This window comes from Microtus ochrogaster, linkage group LG3 (assembly GCF_000317375.1).
Source record: "Microtus ochrogaster isolate Prairie Vole_2 linkage group LG3, MicOch1.0, whole genome shotgun sequence".
In the NCBI taxonomy this organism is placed as follows: Eukaryota; Metazoa; Chordata; class Mammalia; order Rodentia; family Cricetidae; genus Microtus; species Microtus ochrogaster.
Genome location: NC_022029.1, coordinates 47,784,307 through 47,805,729, shown reverse-complemented (window position 1 = coordinate 47,805,729; position 21,423 = coordinate 47,784,307). Strand labels below are relative to the sequence as shown.

General features: G+C 39.9%; 2 protein-coding genes across 2 annotated transcripts in view; both read left to right on the top strand.

Annotated features, from left to right (window-relative positions):
- The first annotated feature begins 686 nt into the window (after positions 1-686).
- Pyurf (PIGY upstream reading frame) lies at positions 687-3,486 on the top strand. The gene is made up of 2 exons (XM_005360887.3): positions 687-966; positions 2,688-3,486. Exons 1-2 carry the CDS (start codon positions 770-772, stop codon positions 2,827-2,829), a joined length of 339 nt encoding a protein of 112 aa, XP_005360944.1. The 5' UTR covers positions 687-769; the 3' UTR covers positions 2,830-3,486.
- The window catches only part of Ppm1k (protein phosphatase, Mg2+/Mn2+ dependent 1K), a 156,914-nt gene continuing 138,818 nt past the window's right edge, over positions 3,328-21,423 (top strand). Inside the window, exon 1 of the mRNA XM_026785843.1 lies at positions 3,328-3,375. The gene's annotated coding sequence lies outside the window, so the exon portion shown is untranslated. The remainder of the gene's footprint in view (positions 3,376-21,423) is intronic.

Here is a 21,423-nt window from a genome sequence, read left to right as displayed (position 1 = left end):
TATGTCTGCTTCCTTTCCCAGACAGCCTTCTTACAGCTGTGGGTCTCAACTTTCCTCATGCTGTGACCTTTTAACACAGTTCTTTATGTTGTGGTGACCCCCCCACACACCTGTGCAACCATAAAATTATTTTCATTTATACTTCAAAACTGTAATTTTTCTATGAATCGTCATGTAATGTATTTTCCGACGGTCTTAGGCAACCCCTGCGAAAAAGTCACTGGACCACAGAGTCTCCACTCACAGGTTGAGAAGAGCTAGTCGGCCTACAGGAATGAATTAGTTGTGCTTTATCACGGTAGTCACAGTTAACAAACCTAGGTTTTAAAAGCCTTCACGGCTTACAGAGTACGAGAACAAAGCCATTCTTTTCAGGTTCTTAAATTTCTGAATGGGCACGGAAACAAAAAAAAGGATTAACATTAAACAAGCTGTTGCTTCTAACACAGTACGCCTGTGCTTGAAGACTCTGAACATAACCACCCGAGTCGAAGCCTAGCACTGTGTGACCGGAGTCCAGCCCCTGGCATCTGTGATAGCCTTACAGAAAAGTTGGACACCCGAATGAGCAGTGGTTTGGTTCACAGTTTCGTAAAAGCGAAGGCGCAGTCACTGACCCCGGAACGTCAGTCCTGCTCCCGGAACCACAGCTGCAGCGCTGGCTGCGCTGGGGCTGCATCCGGCAGGGCGCAGAGGGGGCGGGGCCTGGCCAGGGTGACCCGGCGGGTCGGTGCGGGAGAAGCGAGTTGCGTAGGAGTTCGGCGCGGTCATGCTAGTCACCGCGTGCAGCAGGCTCACCCCGGCGCTGCGGGGGCCGCGCGCACCGTCTGCGGTCGCCGGGAGGTATCTGCTGGCGCCTGGGGTCAGGTCCTTCGCTGACCGGAGCGACAAGGCGGAGGAGCCCCGCACCTTCCACCCCGCGCTGCTGCAGTTCCTCGTGTGTCCGCTTTCCAAGAAGCCGCTCAGGTGAGAGTCGCCGGCCGCCTGTACCCCGGGAAAGGGTGGTGGCCCAGCGGCCACAGCCAGCAGGTCCAGAGCCCACTCCCTGGCTGCGGGTCGCCGGGCTGCCCTTTTGCTGGGGTCAGGCCCGCCCGTGACGGGAGCCGGGCGTTTCTCGGGCTCTGCAGTGGCTGCTCCTTACAGTCAGTCCTGGACCACAGGGTCTTCAAGAAAGACAGGGTTTTTCAGACTGGCGTCTCCAGAACCTGTTGAAGCAGAGTATCAGGGCCAGCGTCTGGACCTTTCTTCCTTTCTTTCTTTCTCACTCTCTTCTCCCCTTTCCTCTCCTCCCCTTGCCCCCGCCGTGTCTCTCCCTTCCTTCTGTCTCCTTTTTCTGTGTGTGAGAGTTCACGCGCTGCGTCAGAAGCCAAAGGTCACCGTGCATTCGTTGTCCTCAGTTTCTCCCCATTTTATTTTAGGAAGGGATCTCAGAACCTGGGGCGAATTGAGCTGGGGCGTCACATCACTGCACAGGAATAAGCTTACATACTTACTGAGGATCAGAACTTAGTTCCTTGCGTGTACAGGGCAAATACTTTATTGACCTACCTACATCTTCCCAGCCTTTTTCATCTTTGTTTTTTGTTGTTGTTTTGTTTTGTTTGTTTGTTTTGAGACAGGTTTGGATATTTTGTCTGGCCCTTCCTGGAACTCTTTATGTAGCCCAGGCTAGCAAGTTGTGGTACTCTTCCTGTCTCAGCTCCCTGAGAGCAGATTACAGGAGTGAACGCCCCTCCCCACCCCACCCCCATCTCTTGTTTCCAGTGTTTGGCCACGCATATGAACCATAGAGACTCGGGAGAAATCCAGAACTATTCACTATTTAATACAGAATAAAAAATTATAGTATCTTCCAGAGTCTTGTGAAGTGCCGTACCTGTACACCTGATGTCTGGCACTCTTGATCTGACTGTGCATTGTCCCATGGTTTTAGTTGTGGCCTAGCTGGTTTTCATTACATTTTAACCTCCAGCTGGTTTGGGGAGGAAATAAACCCACAGTTCCAGACTCCAGAAACAGAATAATAGACAGCATTGATAAGATGCATAAATGATAAAACGTGGTTATCTTCAGATTGCATGTTACTAGTGATTTTTACCATCATTTTCACCTTCTAGATTGGTTCCTTTGTAGTAAAGAACTTGTTCGGTTTCCTTAAATCTTGAAATCACCATTTGCTTTACTGTCTACCTGTGTAGCTAGCTCACTGTGGACTTGCTGTTTTCCAGACTTCCTTCCTTTGTGCCCTCTCGCCGTCCAGGCTTTTATTTGTATGTGTTGATTCTCAGTGACTTCTTTCTGTTATCCCATAAAAGTCTCCCTAGCATTTACATCAACAGAGGAAGTTTTTGTTTCTTCCCTTTGGAGTGTTTTGGGGTTGACCATAGCAAGGAAGGAATACTGGCATAAAATGTAGACATCTTTTCTAAGTAGTATGAAAATGTTAAGGCATAGCTTGGGAATGAAGTTTATAAAAGATAATAGGAGAAATTACTGATTCTAGTGGGAATAACTACAGATTGTAACATGGCTTTATAAGAGAAATGGTTGGGTTGACTTAGTGCATGTAAGACGAAAACTGCTGGAGGAGTAGCTATCAAGAATTGGATGGATGGTCTATTTATTGATTATCAAGATCTTCTGACCTTTGATTTCTCACAGTTCGTTGTGTTCTTTTTCTCCCTCAGATATGAAGCATCAACAAATGAATTGATTAATGAAGAGTTGGGAATAGCATATCCAATCATTGACGGGATCCCTAACATGATACCACAGGCAGCAAGGACAATACGTCAAAATAAGAAGCAAGAAGAAGCGGAGCAACATTAGACCATGATTGTTGAAAGTGTGACTACTGAGTTCTCGTAATACTGTATACCTTTAAAACAAGGAAGAGAAGCCGGGGAAGAACAGTGGTTCACTTCTGCCTGCTTGACTCTTCTTCCACTGCTCTCCTTAGCAGGTCTTTTCTGATCTTCTTTCTGGAGGAGAATTTCCCACAGGGCTGCACCAGCACAGCCGGGCTTTGCTTTTACAGTCTGCTCTTGCCAACTGCCATGCCAGTATGTGTGTGTTCTTCTACCTATGGACCTAGATGGCTCTAAAGCGTAGTACATGCAACCAGAGTCAGGATGACATGTACATTAGAAAGAGGTCTAAGGCAGCATCTGTGGAAACTACATGTAAACTTACAAAAAGACTTGTCTTGCTTCTGTCAGGCTAAGTCCATGAGATAGGCTGGATTCACACTTATAACTGCTGTATCAGAATTTCAGCAAAATATCTCAGTGTAGATTGACAACTGAAGTCACTGCCTGAGTCCTGCTTCTCATCCCGTTCATTTAAGGATTAGTCCTTCGGAATGTTTATTTCAAGGTCAGTGGTAAGCTTAAGTACTTAGAAAATTCTGAGTGTGTAAAATTACCTCCATTACTTTGACATCACATGCTTACATCAATAATAAAATAAAATGTTGACGGTTTACCACAAAACTCAGTTTGCTGGAGTGGGAGGGTGTCTGTCTGAATGAATGTTTTTGTCTCAAGAGTCTGGTCGTAAGAGAAAATGTTGAAATATCTTATGTAACTACATTTTATTTTTGGAGGCACTTAATATTCAAAGTAGTTGAATTTCTCAGAGAAGCGAGATACCTCCAGTAGGTCAGGAATGGGAAGCCAATTATGTCCGTCTAAGTTTAGAGACACCTTTCAAGGTACATTCAGTTATTTCTGCCCTGGGAAATTTGGTAAGCCCTAAAGGCTTGAGCTTTGGTTCTCTAGAATTGGAACAGAATTGAGGCAAGCAAGACAGTGTCTGCTTTAGAAGCATAGAATGCTTCCATCCTTACCTTAAAGAATTGCTTATAACTGTAACCAGCCCAGGGCCTTGTGCTTGCCAGGCAAGTGTGCAGCCACAGAAATGCCTAACTGATGAATCTACCTTCTGTTTGTGTGGGGGAGGGGCATAGCATGGGGGTAGTCATGGGACAGCTTTGTGGAGTTGATTCTCTCCTTGCACCATGTGGGTGCTGGGGCTTCAACTCAGGTAGTCAAGCTTGGAGGATACTTTTATCTGAATCATTTCACTGGCCCCCGAATTGGTTCTTATGAACCAGAATCCTAAAGTAGTTTGATAAAAGATTTACAATGATTCTGCCTGTCAAGAGAAAATTACAACCTGTCATATATGTTTCCTATTGTATTGTCAATATAATGAAGTAGAAGTCATTTTTTTTTTGTTTGGGTTTTGTTGGTGGTGCTGTTTTTGTATTTTGAGACAGGATTTCTCTGTATCTTTGGAGCCTGTCCTGGAACTAGCTCTTGTAGACCAGGCTGGTCTCAAACTCACAGAGATGCCTCTGCCTCTGCCTCTGCCTCTTCTGCCTCTGCCTCCTCTGCCTCTGCCTCCTCTGCCTCTGCCTCCTAAATTGGTATTAAAGGTGTGCACCACCACCACCTGGTTTATAAGTCACATTCTTAAATTACCCAGTGGCAACACAGAGCTGAACTAGAGGGCTGTATCACGTCTCGGTCCTTGCAGTGGAGTTTTTAACCCTGAGTTTCACATTTAACCAACTGGAAACTGGCCAATGAACAGTTTTGCTGGTGAAGCTTGTGTTAATCTCAAAAGTCAGGTGCAGCTGTTGGACTTAATCATGTTAGGAAGCTGACAAGTTGTTTCTGAGGGAGCTCAGTGTTTACCTCCTGTCTCTCACTATAGAATCTGCTTGTACAAATCACCCCAGGGGTGGTTATTGGCATAGTACATAGTCTTTAATCTCAGAACCTAGAGAGGCGTTAATAGCACCGTTTTACGGATGCGCGAACAAGAATATCAATACTGACCTGAGTCGGGGAGTCCCTCTGAAACCCAGCACTTGAGAAGTGCAGGTAGGATCAGGAATTCAATCAACAACAACTTGAACTAGAAAACCTTTATCAAACCCTAATTAAGCTTATGGGACTGAGCTGCTCTTCCACCAATAGCCTCTCATAGGCTGTCTTCATGGTGACAAGCTTCAACTTCACTGTATGGCCTTTTCAATCCTGTGCCTTCAGCTGAGGCTACGCCTTCACCAGTGACCTCTTCTGGTCTTTCAGAGTGCCAAGCCTCAGTTACTTTTCATGACTCCTTCATACCTTCAAGACCAGTCCCACCTGGGTAATTCTCACAGTACTAATTTCAGCTGCCACTGTGAGGTACAGTCTTTGCTGCCTCTAAAACAGCTGTGTGCTGACTCTCTCAGGAAACACTTACCCAAAGATTTTGCCTCAGTCATGCTGGTCTCTTCCTAATCATCGCTAATTTCTTAGCTCCAACCAACCAGCGTCAAGCATCCTAGCAAAGCAAAGATTTCACTTCAGTAGTTCTGGTATCTTGTTAACCACAGCTGAATTCTTCAGCCCCAGCTAACCAGAACCACAGAATCTTAATTCAAAATAACAAATGGCCCTGATAGTGTCTTTAAACTTCCCCTTGACACTTCACCAGTCCGGCCTCTATCATCTGCATTGCCCTCAACATTCTTATCTTCCAAGCTACAAAATAGCTCACCAAGTGTTGGAAGAATACTCAATGGCTCTTCTTAGCCAAGTCCCAAAGTCTGTCTACAATCCCCCCACACCCAAAAACAACATGGTCACATCTGTCACATTAGTATCCCGCAATTCTAGTTCTAACTTAGGGCTCTATGGCTATGATGAAATACCCTGACCAAAAAGCAAGTTGGGGAATGTGGTGGTTTGAGTAAGAATGGCCCCCTTTGGCTCATATATTTGAATTCTTGGTCACCAGAAAGTGTCACTATTTGAAAGGATTAGGACGTGCGGCCTTGTTGGAGGAAGTGTGTACTAGGGGTGGGCTTTGAGGTTTCAAAAGGCCAAGCCAATCCCAGGCTCCTCTGCCTTCTATCCAGACATAGAATTGTCAGCTACCTTGTCTGCCTGCATGCCACCATGCTTATCTGCCGTGAGGATAGTGGATTAAACTCTGGAACTGTAAGCAAGCCTCACTTAAATGTGCTCTTTCATAAGTGTTGCAGACGTGGTGTCTCGTCACTGCGATAGAACATTGATTAAGACAGGGAGGAAAGGGGTTATCTAACTTGCACTTTTGTATCACTGTTTATCATCAAAGGAAGCCAGGACAGAAACTCCAACAGGGTAGGAATCTGGAGGCAGGAACTGATACAGAGGTCACGGAGGGGTGCTGATTACTGGGTCGTTCTTATGGCTTGTTCAGCCTGCTTTCTTACAGAACCAGGACCACCAGTCCAGGGATGGAATTAGTCACAATGGGCTGGGCCCTCCCCATCAATCACTAATGAAGAAAATGTCTTACTGACTTGCCTACAGACCAATCTTATAGAGACATTTTCTTAATTGAAGTTCCCTCCTTTCAGATAACTTTAGCTTGTGTCAAGTTAACATAAAACTATCCAGCATAGGGTAACACCAGACATAGAAATCTACCTACCTTTTATTGTTTTCTGTGTATCTGAATAAACTCATAGAAAGCAAGACCCTTCTCCAAGGGAAAAAAAAAGATTCAAGCTAACCCTAATTAAGGTAATGATTAGACCATTAATAGCCACAGAGTAGCATGTTATCTTTCATGTTCAAGTGACAAAAATATTTTACACCATGGACATCAGGGTTCAAATCAATAAATTTTCTAAATAATACTAAGATGATATTTAAATGGTTTTATTGCTCCTACTGTAAGTGGTTTAAAATTACTTTTAATATTTTATTCAAAAGTTGTAAAAGATGAGGTAAGTGATAAACAATGTAACCAATGAACTTGAAATTCTGAATATTCTATTCTTTCATGTTTTCTGAATCTACAAGGAGATAGTTGGGGCTTCCTTACCAAATCTCCAAACTGAAACTAGCTCTTCTCATCAGCGATATTCAGGCTCCTTTACAGGGAGACATCTGGGGTTGTTGGGAACCTAGGACACCCACCCAAGGCCGTTGTTTGACACGACCTCAATGGCCCCTGACTCAGAAGTTATAAAGGAGCAACAATATTAGGCTAAAGAATACATCAAATGTATACCATGTGTGAGCACATGATTTTGTTTCTTGATGGTCATGAAAGGTTTTATTTTTCACCATTTTAGACAATACTTTAGAAGTATTGCTAAAACAAAAATGTCACTAGAATTAAAATCTAATGCAAGTACACATACCCACTGGAAAGGGAGAGAGGGCATTTCTCGTCATCGCTCTGGGTGGGCTGTGAGAGTTCTTGCGGGTAATCTCCAATAATGAGCCCCCTGTAGAACAAAAGACATGATCAAGTGATAAACAGGGGAGATGGATTTCTGCCTTCACAACCTACAGAAGTACTCGGAGTTCTACACGTGTCCATCTGGGAGAACGTTCTTTAAGTTAACTCTAGAAAGTGTGACTGCTCTCTTGTTAATGGTCATTCTGGTGTGTTTGATGAGAGTTTTATTGCTTCACAATTCTCAGTGTAAGAGATAGATTTACATTCTCATAAACTTTCTGCATATATCCACAGGGGATTCAATGTGGGAAAATAACGTTTTGCAGAATGACAGTCATCAGGACAGCACAGGGTTATGTCTGCTTAAGTGGCTGTGTGGCCACATGGAAGCTAATATGCTCACTGTTCATTCTTTTCCTGTGGGTCTCAACATTTTGGGGATAGAAGATCAGATATCCTCCATATCAGATATTTACATTACGATTCATATTAGTACCCAAAATAACAGTTATAAAGTAGCAATGAAGTAGTTTTACGCTTGGGGTCACCACAGCCTGAACCACTGTATTAAAGGGTTGCAGCATTAGGAAGGCTGGGAACCACTGTTCTTATCTGTAAACAACAGGTGTTTGGTATCAGCATTAACATGGAACTCTAATTTGTCCTGTCTTTTCTACCTTCCAGTATGGTTCAAAGTCAGGATCCCTCTTACATTTCATGACAAGGAGCACACAAAGGATGCTTCACTTGGGTTTCTGGATGTTATTGCGGCTTGCTCTCATGGGAAGAGACATGAATGATTTCAAGTAGCATGGGTCCATGACTAAAACTGGAGATCCAAAAATACTGCTTGCCTTCTTTCCTCGTATCAGGATACTATTTTTGTACCACTAAAATTTTTTTAATTGGAAATAAAATAATTTAATAGCATTAGACTAAAATGCAACAATCCAAAAAGTTGGCCTTAGTTTTCTTTATTAATGTCTTACATGCCTCTTCATTTTGAGCAAATATCTGTTTACAAAACAAACACACAGCAGGAACCAAAATGCATAAAATTCTAGTTCCTTAGGCTGAGAGTTTTTACTCTTTGAAGTTTCAGTTGTGATCTATAAAGAATAACGTTCTGTAGCACAATAAGGTGACTAAACTTGGTGTCATTTTATAAAGTACAAGGAATATCTCTAACAACAAAATGTTCACGGAGAGGGAAATTAGTTTCCTTATTTGATCATCGTACAATGTATACATAATCATGCCCCTAAGTGTGTGTAATTTTGTGTCAATTTAAAAGGCACTCTATATTTTAGTATTGTACATTGTATTATGATTGCCTGTTTTCTGTTTTCAGTCTAGACCCCTAATGTTGTGACCTTTTAATACAGTTTCTCATGTTGTGGTGACCCCCCAACCGTAAAATTATTTCTGTTGCTACTCTGTAACCGTAATTTTACTACTATTATGAATCGTAATATAAACATCTGTGTTTTCCGAAGGTCTTAGGTGACCCCTGTTAAAGGGTTGTCCTATCTCCCAAAGGGGTCGTGACCCACAGGTTGAGAACTACTGGTCTAGACAGTAAACTCTGGTTCCAAAATTTTGCTTTCCTTTGAGTGTTTCAAATGAACTCCAGTGCCTTGTGTATGGTAGATTATCATTACAGCATTTTTGTTTAATTTTTAAAGATTTATATATGTCTGTGTGTATGTAGTCACATGTATGTATGTACAGGTGACATGGAGGTTCAAAAGGAACAGTGGATCTCTTGGACCTGGAGTTTCAAGTATGTGTGAACCACCAAATGTGTTGATATTGTGATCTCTGATTATAGCCAGTGCCATAAGTGCTCTCAACTCCTGAGGCATCTCTCCTTCCCTCTTGTTTGCTTAAGGCAGGGTATAGAAGCTCAGGCTGAAGCTCCTCTAACTCCTCCTGCCTCCTGGGTGTTGGGATTGAAGATATGAGCCATCACGCCTGGCTGTCACGACATAGCTAAAATAACTTAGTACAAAGCAGGCAGTTACTTCCTGAACAAATACATGACTCAGACAAGCCTTACTAATTTTTAGTGTTTTTATTTATTCTTAGACAATTTCATATATATATATACATGTATAAAACCTCGATCATATTAACCCCCAATTTCTCCCCAATGCAGGGCCCTCCTATCTTCACATCCTTTTTTAACGATCCACTGAATTCAATTACTACTGATAAAAAAGCATGGGGAACTTACCAGCATGTCTTATCATTTCAGCCCAGTTAACATCTCACGCTCACTTTAAGAGCTAGAAAACCTTCTGCTTATATAAAGTTATGAGGTTGGGGGGGTGAATTGTGGGTAAAGTATTTTCTCAAGCATGAGGACCTTATTTCAAATGCTTAAAGCCCACATTTAAAACATGGGTATAGTGCTACCCCTCTATAGCCCCAGCACTTCAGAGTGCAGAGGCAGGAGGCTAGCTGGCCCTTACTGCCTGGTAGCCTAACTTCAGATTCAGAGGAGACTGCCTTAATGGACTGAGACAGTGACAGAAAGGATCATACAATGGCTTTGGCCTCTGTGTAGATGCACCCAAGCACACCTGGGTGTCCACACACAAATACGTACATGACGTACACAAAAAAAGTCCTTAAAAATTCTGAAGAACAACTTGAAATTTATATGTGAAAGTTCCCCCAACCAAGGAATGGATAAGAAATTGTGATACATTTACACAACGGAGTATCACTGGGCTGATAAAAACAATGACATCAAAAAAAATTGAAAGCAAATGGATGGAATTAGAAAAAGAGGGAGATAATCCAGACCCAGACAGACAAACATGGTATGTACTCAGGCATAAGTGGTCATTAGCTGTAAAATACAGGATGACTATGCTGCAATCCACAGTCCCAGAGAGACCAGGTAACCAAAAAGGGCTCAAGAGGGACACCGGATTGCCCTGGGAAGGGGAAATAGAAGAGATTTCCTGAGTGGACTGGGGGAGGGTGAGTATAGGAATATGAAGGGACCAAGTTGTAGGGGGGATGAATGGGTAGAGTACTAAAAGAGACTACTAGAAAGTGGGGAGGGCATTTTGGGGTCAGGTAAAAACCTGGTGCAAGGAAATCTCCCAGGAATCTACAAGGACGACCCCAGATAATACTCCTAACAATGGTGGGTACATAGCCTGAACTGGCGATCTCCTCTGGCTAAGAAAGACTTTAAGTGAAGGAACTGGAAAACCAAGCCAGCCACATCATCTTCAACTTACAGTCTGTCCTGCCTATGGGATATGCTGGGGTAAAGGATGCCTAGAGATTGAGAGATTGGCCAGATTGCTCTAGCCTAAAACCTATGCCAGGAGAATAGAACTCCCCACCACATATACACACTGCCTAGATCACCAGTACCCACAGGCTGGATGACCCAGAGATCTACTATAGAACCAAACCAATGTAATGATGCCTAACAATATTCTGCTAAACTCATAGATTGGTGCCTAGCCCAATTATCATCAGAGAGGCTTCATCTAGCAACTGATGGAAACAGATGCAGAGGCTCACAGTCAGACATTAGGAGGAGCTTGGAGAATCCTGCAGAAGAGAGGGAGGAAGGTATCTAATCTGAGCTCATGGGGGCTCACAGAGACTAAACTGACGAGGGAGCCTGAAAGGAACTGACCCAGGCACTCGGCATATATGTTACAGTTGTGCAACTTGGCCCTCAAGTGGAACTCCTAACAGTGGAGCAGGGGCTGTCTCTGGCTCTTTTACTGGCTTTGGGACCCTACTCCTCCTTACAGGGCACCTTGCCCAGCCTTATTATAGGGGGAGGTGCTTAGTCTTCCTGCAACTTGATATGCCATGTTTTGTTGACATCCATGGGATACCTGCCCTTTCCTGAACAGAAACAGAGAAATGGATTAGGGAGTGGGAACAGAGTGGGGTAGGGGGAGGGTACTGGGATGAGTGTGTGGGGGGGTAAAATAAAGAAATAATCTATGAAAATTATACATAACTCTTTTGGGAGGCTATAACATAGCAGTCCTGCTATTAACCGTGTGGGGAGTAGGTGTGAACAAAGCTGTAATTAGATCAAGCAAAGGATGACAGATGGTAACGAGTTCACAGTGGCACAGAAGAGAATTGGAACCATAGCATTAATGTATTCAATTCTATAAACACACTTGACTTTTTAAAAAACTTAGAAAACACCAAAAGGTAAATCTAAACAAACAAGCAAAGGACCAATAAGAAAATAATAAATAAATAGGAAGAAAGAAAGAAAGAAAGATAGATAGATAGATAGATAGATAGATAGATAGATAGATAGATGATAGATGCACAAAAAAGGCAAAACAAAAACTCTACAAAAATACCACTGAATTAATTTTGTGCTGACTGTCTACTGCTGGGTATGGGGCTTGCCCTAAAGTTTGGTTAATATATCCAGTGAGACTTGCTTGGAAAGAAAGCCTGACTTTTCCTTTGCTACTAGATATCAATACAGAGAGCTTCTGGGTTGTGGAAGCCACCTGTGCCTACTTTCCGCTGTCAGTGCTGGGACCCTTTCTGGGGTGAACTTGTGCAGGTATTATACACGCTGCCACAGTCTCTGTGAGTTCATATGTGCATTAGACCTGTCGCACCTGGAAGTCACTGTTTCCTTGGAGTCGTTCATCACCACTGGTTTGTATAAATCGATCCATTCATTTTCTACATAGATGCCTGAGCCCTGAGGGAGGACTTTGATGAAGGTATCCCATTTAGGACCAAGTACTCCAAAGTATCTGACTCACTGCACGCTGTCCAGACTTGAGTTTCTATATTAGTTCTTATCTTCTGAAAGAAGAAGCTTCTTTGAGTGAAGAGAATGAAGCACTGATCTATGGGTATAGCAGTATGTCATTAGAAGTTTTTTTTTAATGGCTATGTTCCTTTAGCAGAATAATAGTATTAAGCTTTCCCATAAGCCCATGTCCTGTCTAGTCTCAGGTTTTGGGCCACTTTAGTAGTGTCAGGTATGGATTCCAACTTATGGAGTGGGTTCTAAATCTAATCAGAAGGCAGTTGGTCTCTCCCATGACATTTGTGCCACTATCGCACTGGCATATCTTGCAGGCAGGTGGTTGTAGATTGCAGGGGTTGTAGTGGAGAGTGGTCCACTATTATTCCAGGTGCACAGAGTATCTTCCAATGTCATGAACATTAGTCACTAGGGGTGAAGCTTCTAGTTAGACACCAGCTCAATGTCTCTGTGTTCAGTGATGTATTTTCATAAATAGGACCTTACCATCAAGTTATAGACAGCCTGTGATATTTGAGGGTGTCTTGGTTACTCTTCTGTTGCTGTGAGGAGAGACAATGCCCAAAGCAACTTATAAAAGGAATCATTTAATTGGAGCCTTGTTTATAGTTTCAGAGGTAAGTCCATAATCATCATGGTGGAGAGTGTGGCAGCGGGCAGGCATGACACTGGGGCAGTAGCCAGGAGCTCACATCTGATCTATAAGTTGTAGGCAGAGTGAGAGTGAGACTGGATCTGGCACAGATTTTGAAACCTCAAAGCCTACTTCCAGGGACACAATCCAATAAGGCCATACTGTCTCTAACAAGACTATACTTCCTAATCCTTCCCAAAGAATGTTCCACGAAACAGGTCTTCAGTATTCAAATATGTGAGTCTGTGGGGGCTGTTCTCACTCAAACTAACATGCAGAGTGGTTCCTAATACATTTGTTTTAACCAATGACTCAGCAAGATATAACCTATTCCTGGCACTGGAGATTTTACTTGGTGCCATAAGATGTTTAATTGTGGCATTGTCTTCCTATTATTTGGTGACTCCATTTATATTTCTAATATGTATATATTTTACAATGCTTCTCTAGTAATAGGTTTCCATATGATCTGTAAATTGGCCGTCAGTGTTGGTTGTCCCTCCCCATATTCCCTCTTTTACTCATCTTTCTCATCTCCCTCCCAACTTAATTCTGCTATTCCAGTTTCCCTTTTGTCTCTCTCCATAACAGTATATTCTACTTACTCTCCCTTAGAAGATCCTCTCCTTCCCCCAATCCCTTACATGGTACCTAACCTCTGCGGATATTAAAATTGTAGCACACATATTGAAAGCTTAAAACCTAACATCCATGTATAAGAGAAAACACACAACATTTGTCTTTTAGGATCTGAGTTATCTCACTAAGTATAATTTTTTTCTAGCTCCATACATTTACCTAAAATTTTCAGGATTTTGTTGTCTCTTTTCTTTCTTTTTTACATAATTTAAATTTTAAAAAATCCATTGTGTAAACATACCACATTTGCATTAATTATTCAACAGTTGATGACTATCAAGGCTGTTTTCAATTTCTGGCTCTTATGAATAGAGCAGCAATGAACATGGTTGAGCAAGTGTCTCTGTAGTAGGACATAGAGTCCTTTGGGTATATGCCTAAGAGTGGCATAACTGGATCTTTAGCCTGTTTCCTGAGGAACCACCACACTGACTTCCATAGTGGCCATACAAGTCCACACTATCGCCAACAATTAATACGTGTTCCCCTTATCCAAAATTCTCACAAGTGTGTGCTATCATTTGTCTTACTGATTTGGTCATTCTGACAGATAGAGATAAAATTTCAAAGTAGTTTTAACTTTCATTTCCTGATGGATAAAAATTTTGAATGTTTCCTTAAGTGTTTTTCAGCCATCTGTGTTTCATATTTTATACTCGGCTTACTTCTGTACCATTTTTTTAATTTGATTTTTTTGATGTTCAGAATTGTTAGTTCTTTACATATTTTATATATTTTAGAAACTAACCATCTATTAGATAAACAATCTTTTTTCAGTCTGTAGGCTGCCACTTTGCCTGACTGATGGTGTTCTTTGCCATACAAGAGCTTTGCAGTTTTGTGAGGTCCCATTTATTAATTGTTGTTCTTGGTGGCTGTGCTATTGGTATTTTGTTCAGACTCCTTTCCTGTTCCAATGAGTTCAAGACTGTTTACCACTTGTCCTCTATCAGATTTAGGGTATCTGGTCTTCTGCTGAGGTCATTGATCCATTTGGAGTTGAATTATGTGTGTGTGTTAAATATGTATCTAATTAAATTCTTCTATATACAGATATCCTGTTTGATAGCCCATTTGATTCTATATTTACTCAAGTGTGTATTTTTGACTTTGTTGTCAAAGTTTATGTGTCGATAGGTGTGTGAATTTATGTCTGGGTCTTCAAATAGATTCCATTGATCAATGTGTCTATTTTTATGCCAATACCATAGTGTTTTTATTATTCCAGTTCTTTAACACAACTGAGTAATATTTCCATCAGTTCTTTCATTATTAAGGATTGTTTTGGCTATCGTGGAGTTTGTGTATTTATATATGAAATTGAAAATTGTGTTTCCAATTTCTGTGAAGAATTATTTTGGGATTTTTATGGGGATTACACTAAATCAGTCTATTGCTTCTGGTAGGATGTTGGTGGAGGCAGATGTTTTTTCCTGGCTGCTCAGATTCCTGAAATAACCACATAGAAACTATATTAATTAAATCACTGCTTGGCCCATTAGTTCTAGTTTCTATTGGCTAACTCTTACATCTTAATTTAACCCATTTCTATTCATCTGTTTATCACCACGAGGCTGTGGTTTATGGAGTAAAGTCCCAGCATCTGTCTCCAGTGGAGCTACAAGGCTTCTCTCTTACTACACCTTTCTTTTCCCAGCATTCATGTTTAGTTTCCCCCACCTAGCTCTGCTCTACCCCATCACAGGCCAAGGCAGATTTCGTTATTAACCAATGGTATTCACAGCATGCAGAGGGGAATTCCACATCACTTCCCCTTTTCTGTTTAAATAAAAAGGAAGGTTTTAATTTCAACATAGTAAATTACATATAACAAAATAGGTATCAAGCAATAATTACAGTTACAATATTTATATCTACTTTACCTTTTATCATATCTAAGGAAAACTATAACTATAACTGTATATTCTTCAACTCCATCAAAGAATCCCGAAGGATATAATAGTACCTAAGTAAACAGGAAGTGCATTGTAAGCAGCTGCAAAAACTCTAGAAATTACTGAGTTATCTCGCTACCTGAACAGTCACCCAAAGTTCTTCTGTATCATTGGAACATTCATCTTCAGCATATAGGCACATAGAATCTAACAGACTTTTCCACAAAGCAAGAAATTTCAAAGACAGTTACACCTATATTGGCAGTTTGTCAATAACTTTTTTTTTCTGTGTCCTGCAGAATGTCTGGCAAACTCTTTCATGAACTAGGAACCCTGAAGGACCATCTCACCTTTAGGCAAGTTCTGCTATCATTTCTCTGTGGGTTCTGTATGCCCAGTTCATACAGCATACCATCAAGCAGTCCAGGCAAGGGCAGTTTCTTGTGAAAATGGTTAACAAACTCCATAAGGAGCCTCTTTTGGTGCCCATCTTCCTCTTGAAGTAATTGGTGCTGCCAGGAGCATATGTGTCTCATGTCATGAAAAGTCCTAAGTTCTTTAAACATTTTAAATGCCATATGCCGTAGGTCTTTGAAGGGTTTGAAATTATCTAACTGAAATATGCCTATATATGTCTAGAAAACCTAACTAACATGGCTTGATTACTATAGATGACTATCTACTAACCTATATTTTTAAATGAGATATACAAACACAATACCTTAATCAAGAGCCAAAATAGACATATAACAAAAATTGACCTTAAATTTATAACAATAAACCAAGATCCATACAATATAAAGTATTCATCTCTATATCATATCCCCCTTTAAATATAAACAAATACTTATAGACAATATTTGGGAATTTGGCATAGTTCTATCTAAAGTCTTCTTGCTGTATTTTGGGCGAAGTAATTCTTGGGGTGTTCACAGAGACCTTTCAAGGAGTCTTGGTCCATCAAACCACATTATTCTGGAAGAAATCCATAGGTTCTCATCTTCTTTGGGAACAAAAGAACATATCCTTAGACTCAGGTTTTAAAGTCAAGAGACCCTTAGGTTGGTTTATCTTATCAGCGTGTACAATAAAATGTCTCTCTGTACTTAGCTCCTTCACAGTGAAAAAAGTTCAAAGAAAACACAATAATATACATATCCAGACTCTCTGTGTAGTTTCCATCTTTACAGGGCTTATTTTTCTTACTCTATTATTTTTCTACAAGTTTAATATTTATTTTATTATCTTTACTCCTTTAATCTATGACTTTCTGTACTCTTTTATATTACATTTACTGTCTCTTTATTTTCTTCTCTCTCCCAAGCCTATATACATTTTTTAAACACATTGTATTTCATTTAGAGGTCTTTTATGTCTGAATCTGTCCTTATTGTGAATTTGTAATTTTTCTGACAAGGATGGCTTCTTAAAATGCTAAGAGACATTACTATGACTAAGGCTGCTTTGCCTTTTGACTCTTCTTAGTCCAACATGTTGAAGGAGGTCCATGAGTTGCCTCTGAGAGTCATTCTATCCACCCCAGATCCAGAGATGGGTTGCAGTAGGTCTGTGCTGCCATTAACAAGCTTTAGCACTATGTTCATGAAACCCATTTAAATGCTCCATAGACAGGTCTCCGGAAAGAGTCAGAGTTTGTGCTAGCATCATGGCCCAGGAAGCTGCAGTTTGAAAAATGCACATTTTTCCTGCTATCACTGAATCAGGAAGACCTCTCTTAAAGGAAGTGTGGCATGCCACCAGCAAATAGCAAAAACTGTATTAAACTCTGGTTTTTGTGTGTGTGTGTCTAGAATTCCTTTTCAAATTCTCTCAGGTTTTAAGCTGATTTAGTTGGCCATGTTGGCACACCAATTCATTGTAATATTGCCTTCAATTTTTTTCTTCAGTGTCTTTTTTTTCTTTTCTTTTCTTTGAGACAAGGTCTCACTATGTAGCTCTGGTTGTTCTGGAACTTACCATATAGAGAAGGATGGCCTTAAGTTCATAGATACCTCTGCCTCCAGAGTACTTACATTAAATGCCTGAGTCAATACACACAACTCTTTCTTCAATGTCTTAATGTTTTTATTATACATGTCTTTTATTTTCTTTGTAAGAGTTACTCCAAGATATTTTGTTTTATTTTGATGCTATAATGAAATGTGTTGTTCCCCTGATTTCTTTGTGAATTTGTCATTTGTATATAGATAGGTTACTGATTTTTGTGTGTTGATATCCTACTACTTTGTTGAAAGTGTTTATCAACCATACAAGTTTCCTGGTGGAGGTTTTAGGGCCTTTTATGTATAAAGTTGTATCATTTGTAAATAAAGATACTTTGACTTCTTCCTTCTCTATTTGTATCTCCTCAATGTCATTCATTTGTCTTAGTGTTTTTCAGGTCCCATGGATGTGGATCTATTCCATCTTGACCAAAGGTTGGAGAATTCAGGCCTATTCTTGCTCTTTCAAGTGTTGACTAGAGGTTTGACCCAGGGTGTGGCTGATTACAAGATGCTCCACCAAATATGTGGTCACTGCATATCCTGACTAAACATCAGAATACTTAACGCAGGATATAGTTACTTGACGTTTCAGGTATTGAAGAGATAATTGTTCTGTATGTTCTTTGTATCATGGTAAATCAATCTTTTACCTTCTTTCCCCCTTTTGGATTGTGGTATATAAGCATATAAAACAATAAGCTTGGGCAAATTCAGTATCCATTGGGTTGCCCTCCTGACTCTATTCTGAACCTCTGTCTATTTCCTTTGTATCTCTGTTCTGTCTAATGTTCTAATCCACATGCACCTCCCCTGGAACATATGAACCAGTATGCTGGACCCCAACAATTGTTCTAATTAAGACTTCAAGTATTATATTGGTTACATATGGAGAGATTGGCCATTCTCGGCTTGTTCTTGAGTTTAGTGAAAATGCTTTGAGTTTCTTCTCTTATAAGTTGGTATGGAATTGCTGTAAATTGCCTTTATTATGTTGTCATGTTGAAGTATGTTCCTTGTATCCCTAGTCTCTCCAGAACATTTATCATGAAAAGATAAAAGATAGAATTTCATCTAAGATCTTTTTTCCATCTAACGAAATAACCATGTTGGTTTTTATCTTTCAGTCCTTATATGTGATGGGTTAGTTTATTTATTTGAGTTGTTGAACCATCCCTGAATCTTTTACATGAAGCCTACTTGATTGTGGTAGATGATCTTTTTGATGTGTTCTTGGATTTAGTTTACAAGTGTTTTATTAAGAAACTTTTCATATGTATTCATAAGGATGGTGGCTATTACTGGTTGTAAACTTTACTACATCTGGTATTTACTAAAACCTGAATGACTGGGCATGCCTGTGGGGGATTTTCTGTTTCTCTAGAGAACCAATATAGGCCCATAATTACTAGGGGATAATGCTTTTGTACACTGTAAATATTTGTCACTCATATTGGCCAGTAGCCAGGCAAGAAATAAAGACAGGAAAACCAGACCAAGAGAATTCTGGGAAGAAGAAAGGCAAAGAGTCAGTTACCAACCAGATGCAGAGGAAGCAAGATGAGAATATTTTACTGATAAAAGGTACCAAGCCATGTGGCTAAACATAGACAAGAATTATGGGTTAACTTAAGTTGTAAGATTTAGTTAATAATAAGCCTGAGCTAATAGACCAAGCAGTTTATAATTAATATAAGCCTCTGTGCGTTTCTTTGGCACTGAATGCCTGTGCAACCAGGTGGGACAAAAACTTCTGTCTACATATAATTTCCTTTTTTGTGGGTGAGTTACTGTGGTTCTGGTGTCAGGATAATTGTGGCCTTGTAAAAAGAATTATGAAATGTTACTTTAGTCTCATTTTGTAGGATAATTTGAGGTGTTTTGGTATTAATTCTTTGAAGGTATGGAAGAATTCTGCATTGAATCTATTATTCCCTGTACCTTTCTTTTTTTGATTTGGAGACTTTTAATAACTGTTTCTATTCTACTAGTGGTTATGGTTCTCTTGAAATTGCTTATCTGATCTTGGTTTAATTTCAGTATCTCACATACATGAAGCTATCTAACCCTATCTTTCGGATTTTCTATTTTGGTGAAGTACAGGTTCTAAAAGTATGTCCTTAAGATTCTCTGGATTTCCTTGGTATCTGTTGTAACACCTCCCTTCATTTCAAATTTTATTAATTTGCATAATCTCTCTCTGTGTTTTAATCAGTTTGACTAGGGTTCATCAAACCTAATAATTTTCTCAAAGAACCAATTCTTTGTTTCACAGATTTGTCCCCCCACCACCACCACCTCCCTCCATTTCATTGATCTCAGGCCTGAGTTTGATTATTTCTTCCCATCTAGTCATTTGGGGCATTATCTCTTTTTGTTTTTATAGAGCTTTTAGATATTACTAATATGAAATCTAGGTCACTAATATGAAATATCTCCATTTTTTGATGTAGGTTCTTATCTATGTACTTGACTCTTAGAGCTGCAGTCACTGTATCCCATTCATTTCAGTATGTTATGTTTTCATTTTCACTCAGCTCTAAAAAGTTTTTCTATTTCTCCCTTGTGTCTTGACCCATTTTTCATTCAGTTGTGAGTTGCTCTCTGTTCATGAATTTGTAAGCTTTCTGTTGTTTTGTTGTTGTTGTTGACATTTGATAGCTGATTCATTATGGTCAAATAGCATGTGAGGTATTATCTCAGTTTTCTCAAATCTGTTGAGTATTATTTCATGTCCATGTATATGGTCAGTTGTAGGGAAAGTCTCCTGAGCTGCTGTGATGAGTGTATCTTCTTTTGTGTTTAGCTGGAATGCTCTGTAGCCATCTGATAGGTTCATTTGTTTTATGATGTTATTTCATGCCAGGATTTCTCTGTTTAGTTTTTGTCTGTGGGATCTGTCTATTGGTGGGTGTGGGATGATTAAATCACCCAATATCACGGTGTGAGGGTCAATATGTGATTTTAGTTGTAGTAGTGTTTCTTTTATTAACTTGGGTAAATGTTTAGGATTGCAATATGTATACTCTAAGTGGATTCATTCTTTGGTGACTGTGTAGTGTCCTTTCCTATCCTTTTGATTCGTTTTGGTTTGAAGTTGTTTTGTTTTGTTTTATCTTTGGTCATATGTTAAGCTAGCTATACCTGCTTGCTTCTTGGGTCCATTTGTTTGCAATATATTTTTCCATTCTTTTATACTGAGGATGTCTATATTTGATGTCAGGGTGTTTCTTGAGTGGGACAAAAAGATGGATCCTGTTTTCTAATTTTATTTTTATTTGGGAATTGAGGCCATCAATGCTAAGAGATAACAATGATAACTGTTTATTGATTCCTGTTATGTTGTTGTTGTTGTTGGTCTTCCTCCCCACTTTTGATTCAAATGCTTAGCATCTGGACAGCAAAATGTTTTCCTCATATTCTTTAAATCTTTCACTGTGACCTGTCAGTTCCTCTATGAAACACTAAAAAGAAAAATAAAACTGGATGATGGACTCCCATTTCCTTTTAAAGAGTGAACATCTATTCACTGAAAATACTTTCTTGAGGGTTCACATGCAGAATCTACAATAAATATTACACTGGGACTATATTAAGATAAGACTCTGACACTGCCATTGCCTCCATGCGTTCAAGCAGCTTGAAGTCTGGTTTGGGGATATTGTAGCACCCTTCATCTTTAGGGCATTATTTTCAAAGGCATGGAGGCACCAGAATGTAGTAGTCTGGAACTGTATATAGATTGTTTTATGTTTTCCTAAGCATGCACACATTTTTATAAACACATTTTATACGATTTTATAGAAGTTTAAATTTTTACTTCAAGGAAGTGCTTTATGACTTAGGTATATTAAAAGTTCCCATATCATTACTCATATTGTGGCAGTTACTTCAACACAAGCACTATGGTACCTCCCTGCCAATGTGAAAAACTAAAAGATAGCTTATATCTTGGCGAAACAGGTTAATATGGCACATGATTTCATCATATTACTTAGAATGTTAAAATGTATGAGATGTTTACTTCTGTTTAATATTTATTGGATTATGGGTAGGCTATACATTAAGTGAAACTGTGGAAGGTGAAAGAATGCTTCTGTGTTTAATTCTTGAGTAGAAAAAGAAAGATAGAAAAGATGTAAGGTTTCAGACAGACATGGAAGAAATAAATGCATAAATGTGCTATAGAATCGAGAGAATACAACACTTCAGGAAAGTCCGACCAGA

Coding starts and splice junctions, on each gene's coding strand:
- Pyurf (XM_005360887.3), top strand. CDS start 770: ATGCTAGTCACCGCGTGCAGCAGGCTCACCCCGGCGCTGCGGGGGCCG. Junction 967..2,687: donor CTTTCCAAGAAGCCGCTCAG/GTGAGAGTCGCC, acceptor TTTCTCCCTCAG/ATATGAAGCATCAACAAATG.